At 56.3% G+C, this 7,549-nt stretch overlaps 1 protein-coding gene across 1 annotated transcript in view; it reads right to left on the reverse strand.

Annotated features, from left to right (window-relative positions):
- PAPPA2 (pappalysin 2) overlaps positions 1-7,549 on the reverse strand; it is a 122,865-nt gene that overhangs the window by 104,294 nt on the left and 11,022 nt on the right. The window contains exon 3 of the mRNA XM_085299691.1: positions 4-429. Coding sequence (XP_085155817.1) covers positions 4-429 — 426 coding nt within the window. The remainder of the gene's footprint in view (positions 1-3; positions 430-7,549) is intronic.

Raw genomic sequence — 7,549 nt, forward strand, 5'->3', positions numbered from 1 at the left:
CGCCGGCGGCCGCCCCCTCCAGGAAGGGGCGCTGCAGCCGGGGCTGGGGCAGGGCGACGCGCCACAGCGCCAGCCCCGCCACGTGCCCGCGGAAGTTGTGGCCGGCGCCCGAGGCGTCGCCGCCCAGCAGCAGCGTGCGGCAGGAGGCCATGAAGGCGCTGTGCAGCGGCCCGGCCTGCCGGCCCGCCCGGCCCACCCGCGCCCCGTCCACGTAGAGCGCCATCCACCGCCCGTCGTAGGTGGCCGCCACGTGGGTCCAGGCCTCGGGGCGGTAGCGGTGGCGGCCGGCCACCACGGCGGCGGCRGCCGCCCGGTCCGTGCGGAGGGAGAAGAAGAAGCGGGCGTCGCTCTTGCCGCGGAGCTGCAGGGCGCGGATGCCCAGGGCCCAGCCCTTGTCGCTGGCCGTGTGGGAGCAGTTGTCGAACACACCTGCAGCGGGCGGCAAGGCGACACGGGGAGGGCTCGCGCGCGCGCCGGGAGCCGGGCCCTCGGCGGCCGCTGCCCGGGGAGGGGAGGGAGCGCGAGGCGAGGAGCGGAGAGGGGCGCGAGGGGGAAAGCGCCGGGGAGGGAGGGAGGGAAGGAGCGGCGGGCGCGAGCGAGGCGCGCTCGAGCGCTCCTCCGGGACGGTGTTAGGCGCTAAGCTTTTCATCTGCGGGCCAGAGCTTTTAAGAAGGAGAAYGCAGCAGCCGGAGGCAGGAGAGCCTCCCCCGGGGACTGCTTCCCCGGCAGCTTCCGGGCGGATTCACGGCTCTCCCTCACGCTCCAGTTTGCTTCGCAGCCGCGCGTCGAGCGCAGACGGGCGAGGGGCAGGGAGGGAGGGGAAAACTCCTGAGCGCCTGCGGTCGAGACCCAGAGGCCTCCAGGCACTTAGTACCCCAGGAAGGGGTACCCTGAGGCCCTGAAATACTAGCGAGGGGAGATAAAACCACCCTTTGAAAACACTGCCTCTGGGCCCCTAATTCACCGAGGCACCCGGACCGCTCTCCGGAGAGGTCCGTTCCTCTCCCCCTCGACTACAGGAGAGTCCCAAAGCGCCGTGCTCCCGCCTAAGGCGGGCCGAGATGCGGCCGGGCCTTTGGGACCAGACCTTCCCGCACAAACGGTTCGAGGAGAACTGGCCTCTCCTCCGCCTCAAATCAGCGTTTTAACTGCTGGAGCTACTGCGAGCGCAGCGCCGAGAAGCGATACTTTCACTTCAGCGCGGCTCAGGGCAGGCTGGGTTTATTGGTGCTAATTCCTCCTCTGTGTCTTCTCCAGCCGTCTGAGCTGCCTGTAGCCCCACCATCAGCCACAGGGAAGCCAGAAGCAAAAGGCAAGAAGTGACCGAGCTGCTGCCTGCCGGCTGGCCCACTTTCCTGGTAGTATAAGCTGATGTATTTAATCTGCAACTGAGACAGGCTCAAGGTCCCCTTGCAATTAATTATTGCAGCTCTGCTGACAGCTGACGGTAACCTGCTGAGCCACCATATCTCAGGTGCTTCCATCACACGGTCGTAACCCCACATGTGTTGAAACCAGCTCAGTTTCTGCTGCAGCCAGGTTGTTCACACAGTCATCTGCTGGGGTGAGCAGGCTTGAAATCACACTCCCAAGCCCSATCGGTGCCACTTTCTCATGGAGACAAGGTTGGCCTTGATTTTCAAGGGTGTATCAACATTCGGACTGTCCGGCTGTTGGCAGGTCGGATTTTTCRGAAGGCAGGTGCCAAGCACTTTAAAATGCCTTTCCACGGGCACTTAGAAAGCTTTGCTTTTTAAAATCTTGGCCCCGGACTGAATWTCCCTTCAGCCAACAGCGACAAGCTGGAATTCAAACCATCTTGAAAATCCAGCAAGCAGGCAGCAGTCTGGTTCTCCAAGCCCTGCATCTTGGTATCCCGCCCTGAAGTGAGAGTTCATGATAAACTCTTCAACAACAACACCTCCTCCCCGTGCCTCTGAGCCCCCTGCTCTCCCATTCACCACCAAGACAAATTGCTTCCAGATGCGATGGCTCTCCAAGCAGAGAGAGCCAGAAAGCCGGGACTGCAGTGTCTTAGACACACACAGAGCCCTCGCCGCCTTTCATCTGCCTCAGCAAAGCGTCCTGAGGAWCTTCATTGAGGTCCTAAGCCTGACCGCTGCCACTGAAAACCACTGCCGTGCCTGAAGCTCTGCTGTGGCTCCCGTCTTCTTTTTATGTCCTTACTGCAAATTTTCTTAGGCTTCAGCTTCCTGTTTTTCCCTAGCCTTGTCTCTACCCAGCTGCACAGGTTTCTCTTGAATCAATTTAAGCTGAAGTTGCCCCGGTTCAAAACTTGCAGCAGATCTGCTGCAATTCACTGATTCAAGACAGTACTTGAACATATTCACACACAGGTCCTCACACGGTCTCTGTAAAGCTTGGCCAGAGCTTCTCAAGCCAAACCTGGCCACCCATCTCTACACCTGGATTAAGTAGCTCCCCCCACCCTCCTGCTCCTATCSCATACACCATCTGCCCTGCTCCCTGGCATCACGGTGTCAGGTAAAAATTAGGAGCCAGTCACTCCGTTCCTGTCCTGGCTTTCTGCCTCCCTTCTCCCTGGGGACTGTCAGCGTGATGCACACCACTCAGCGGCAGTAGCTCTCCAGCCTCTCTTTTTCTCTCCTGACATCACTCCTTTCCTCTGGCCCTGGGGAAACTGTAGCTGTCATCATTATTTCAAAGAGGCCAGTGGAGAGAGACAGATGTACAGAGAAGAAGCTACTCAGCAGGACCTCCTGGATTACATCCAAAGGATTTGACTAAAGCCAGGTTACCATGACCCCACATATTCCTGCCAGCCCTCATAAACACGCCAGCCTCRTGGTCAAGTGTGCCAGAGGATGCTAATATATTTGCAAAGGTTATTTTAAGCCCCTTTAAAACTCAGGACAGGCACCCCTCCCTGTCCTGTTCCTTTAATGTATCATGAGAAGGGTGGTGCTTTTATTTTTGCAATGGGTTGTAGCCACCCCAGACAGGGATACATGTCACCACTCACTGCAAAGGCAGCCATGCACAAAGCTCACGTGGGTGGATGGGGTTTGGCCAGCTGTTGTTTTCTGATGGATCGTGAAAGGGAGGCAGAAAGACCAGGGAGGCTGAGACAGAGGGAAGCCAAGAAGCAGGAGAAAGTCGAAGAAGCCCTGCAGCCATAAAGAGAAAATAAAGCTGGAGAATACTTTTGAGCTGAACACTGGCTGAAAGATGCTTGGACCTGCAAACTCAAAAGCCATCTTCTAGTATTTGGTCATCATCAATGTAAAAGAAACAGGGCTTGGTATCTTCTCTATTAGGAAAACTCATGCATTTAACCTGGTAACAGTTTAGAGTGCCCCAAATTTGATTAAGCACTGAGGCAAAAAACAGGAAAACAGTGTCAGGATGGAAGAGTTTTCCAGGGGGGAACRTGAGCTGAGCTTGTATCTTTGCAAACTTGTATTGTAGCCGAGCCTGGAAGTGCCCCAAAAATTTTAAAATGTTCAAAAGAACCTTAAACAAACCTAAAACAAGGTCTGGAGACCTCATCAGAGCAATTCAAGTAAGGCCAAGGTCAGTTCTACATTAGGGCTGGAAACCTGCTARGACGGCAGCTGGCACTTCCTAGAAAGGGCCAGAGAGGAAATCTCTGCTGCAGCAGCAGCTACGAAGCGTGCAGGCAGGTCAGCATGTGCTGCAGCTGTGATCCCATTTCAGAACAGCAAAGCCGGGCCTTCGAGGGACTGCCACCACAGCTCCTCACAATCAAAGCCCTCCTATGAAAGGGAGCGCCCACAAAAGCTCTGGCCTTCTCCAAGCCCAGCTGCTCAGAGAGGACAAGCTCCYGCGCTAGCCCTTTGGTACCTATCCTGGGCAGCAGACTAGCTGCAGCTGATAGTCTGTGGGGCTGAGCGCCCAGCTGAGAGGTAGCCAGAAACAGAAAGACAGGAGTCTTTTTGAACCCATAGGCCACCATGGAGATGTGGCCTTGTGCTCCTGGTATCTCCCAAGATCCTTCACAATAAACCAGCACCAATTTCTAGCCCCTTGAGTAAGCTAGGGCTAGCAGCTCCAGATCAGTGAGGGGAGGTCCTGGAGACCTGGGAGGCTGTGGAGCTTGCCGAGGTACTTGAATTTTTTTTCCTGGGGGCTGTCCACCAGAAAGGGAAACAGCTGCTTGCAGAGGAAAGGGAAGCCAATTGCCTCAGCACTTGTAAGTGCAACTCTGCTTTTAATCTATACGACGGGAAAAGGGAAATCTAATAGGGTTTGTGATGTTTGTCAGTGATTAGAGTGATAAATTCAGGTTTAAAAACAAGAGTTGTTGCCAACCATGCAAAAAAAATGAAGAGAAGCAGCCTTGCTTAAGCACTGATACGTGAAAAAAAGTAGCCACAAAAATGCCCCCCAAAGAATTCAGCTGGGACCKCCAGGGCTGGTGGAGAAGGGCATTGCAAATGCTGATGAAAGCTTCATGCTCTGGCCAAGAAGTGGCCAAGTACCCAGTTAAGGCAGGAAAGCTCAGCAGTGGAAAGCGCGGTCTCTCAGTGTCTGCTTGGCAATGAGGCAGCAGCACTGGGAGTTTGGCTATTTGGTACGTAATAGGATCTCCAGAAGGCATAAGAGCAGACACTGGCTGACACACACCCTCTATTAGATCAAATACACTAAAAAATGTTTAGGGAATAGAGGACACAAAAATGAGCTGCCACACAGGCTTCAGACGGAGACAGGGAGCAGGTAAGAGGAGCCTGTTTGAACACTGGTCCCCCGCGACTGGACCATAAAGTCGGCAGAGCTGAGAAACAAATAACTTGTTTGGCTTCAGCTGCGGCTTGAGATTACACAAAAGCTGCCAGGAAGGGTGTCTGATGGAGGGAAAAGCCTCTAAAGAGGTGAAACGCTCCGCGCGGTAAGGACCACGTTCAAAAGCAGCATGTTCTGCTCCTGCCGGGGGCCAGAAGCTGAGCTACCCGCTCCTCTCTTTGCAGCACAAGGGATAGTTCAGCTGCGCTTTGAGACTCAGGCACGAGGCTGCTAAAGCTCTAGAGGGTCTGAAACAAGAACAGCTCCTGGCTTGTTTTGCTAAGTCTTAACCAGGGCAGTCAAATAGGAATCAGCTAGTAAACACTGAGGAAAGTAATGAGGGAAGGGAAGGGAAAACCTGAGACTGTACCAGACAATGTGCCGGACTCGGTGCAACATGTGCTCTCCCAACAGGACCGGACGTGGCACTGTTCCCCAGCCAGGGCCATCAAAGCGCCCTCGTTTCCTTAAACACCTTCACCAGCGGAGTTTTGGCCAGAGTGGGTTAGCGAGTGTCTGACAGCAGCCAGAGCAGCTGGTCTGGCCACCTCTCGCAGCATGAGGCGGTGAGCAGCTCGGGGCAGCCGAAAGGTTCAACCCAGCAGAGCTGCAGCCAGAGGAAGACACCTGGTTTCAGCCTCAGCCACAGCAGAAATTTGAGACTGCTTCTGGTTAGGGATTTTCTCCTGACCCAACAAACCCATGTTTGATCTGAGTAATAACAAATCACAGCCTGGCACGAGGGGAAATCACTTCATAGTTTACCAGAAGCAGAGCAGTCTTGGATGAGGGAAAATGAGAAAGGCAGAAAAACAAATGACGTCACATGAAAGGACTCTCATCTGCTGCCCAAAGTGAGAGAGATGCGGAGGAGTGACAACATCCAGTGCAAGTAGGATGAGTCGCCTTCCATGGAGGTGGCCGCGGAAGGGCAGCCGGGGTCATGCCTTGACAGAAATCCCCCCGATGCAAGAGGGGCTAGCAGGGACTAATGGCCCCATCCRGGGCATCTCTAAGGGGAAATAAAAATGTCTACAAGAACAAAGCCTGAACTCCTGATTCTTTGACAAAGCRAGCAATTCCTGATGCAGCCGAACCAGCTGACACAGCAGCTTTTTTTTTTACCTGGACAGAGCTGCCTGCTTGGCCTTATTTACCAGGCAACAAAGCTGGGAGATGCTCAGCTCTGCCCTGCTTTCCATCCACCTTCCCTCACACGCACACCAGCATCTGGAGCATCTCCAGCGAACAAGCTCCTTCACAGCTCTGGCAGCCTCATGGCTCAGTCCCCTCTCCGCCAACAGGACCGGGAGCAGCAGAAAGGAGGCAGGCTCAGCACGTGTGAAAGGGCTCGCAGCTCCCTTGGTCACCTGCTCTCCCCAAAYGCCAGCCGGTGCTGGCCGCCTCGCCTGCGTCCCTCGCCACGCACCAGGCCCCGAGTTCCCAGCTGCAGGGAGAGGATGGGAAGCGGGCAGCGACTCAGAAAGCAGGAGGCGCGGGGGACTCGAACACCGGAGCCCAGAGGCCGAGGGATATTACTTGAGTGCGTGTCAGTGGTTATGGACAGCGCTTTCCTCTCTGTGTAACAACTGGACTGCCCTGTGCAAGGACAAAAAATAAAAAATAAAAAAAAAAGGAAGAAAAAAAAGAGGGGGAGTGGAAATACTGCCCTAGCTGGGGAAAGTAAAACCCAATACCTGCAGGCCTGATCTCCAGAAGCAAGCAGCTGCGCTGCCAATTGGAAGCATTGCTTGCGGGTTGGAAGCGTGCTCTGCGGGTCCCAACCTGCTGCTGCCAGCCGGGGAGAGGGCGAGACCCCGAGGGGAAGGCAAGCAGCAAACGAAGCGCTAGGCAGTTTCCTCGTGCACGGCTTTTTCCCCCCTCTCTGCCACCCAGCCGCCAGCCAGTCCCTCCTCCCTTCTCTGCAGCAAAGACASGGCTATCGCTCCAGCAAGCCAGGGAGAAAAATTAATGAGACACATCAGGCAGGCAGTGAGGCAGAGGGGGGGTTCAGTGGCGGGATCACCAGCGGAGAGAGTTAGGATAGGGAGAGGAGTTTGCRCTGGGGGAGAGGGAAGGTGAAGCTCCTCTTGCCCAGCCAGACAGCTCAGAGGCGGCGGCACAGGAACAAAATGGCCCTCAAGATCTCCCAGAGAGGGACCCCAAAACCCTCTGACTGCAGTTTCCTGCTCTTWCCACCCCCACCCCAGCCCTGCCTGCCCTGTGCAGGTGCTACTCCTCTGATCCACCAGGACTGCATCCTGCYGCAGACACCTGTCCTGGCAAACGTGCACGAAACAGCGGTGCCGGGAGTCCCCCAGCCCTGCCTCCACTGTCAGGCAAACTCAGGGGAGGTCCCGAGGTCCCACCTCAGGCAAGCTCAGGTGAGGCCTGGACCCCTTCCTTCCCACCCGCCGCACACCTCCCTGCCTCTGCTTTAGTCTCCTGTTTCTCCTCAGCCTCTCCATGCTGCGCATCACCTGCCTGTGCCTCAGCCTGCCCTTCGAGACGGGAGTCGAACTCGCAGCAGACAGAGCTGCCGCCTCTCTGCAGACGGGTTCTGGGGCCGGGTTCACGGCCCAGAGCTCGGGGACGGTCCTCTCCAAAGCGGGTCGCGCCCCTCAGCAGCAGCTGCTGCACTGCAGCCACCACTGTTGCTTTTGCCGCCAGGCGGAAAAGAAGAGGGGAAAAGACGGAGACGCCGCTGCCTCGGCGCTGCTGCGGGGCCAACACGCGCGGCTGCCGCCGCCGGGGCGGCTCC

Source organism: Rhea americana, unplaced genomic scaffold (assembly GCF_003343005.1).
Source record: "Rhea americana isolate MKP2758 unplaced genomic scaffold, rheAme1 scaffold_151, whole genome shotgun sequence".
In the NCBI taxonomy this organism is placed as follows: Eukaryota; Metazoa; Chordata; class Aves; order Rheiformes; family Rheidae; genus Rhea; species Rhea americana.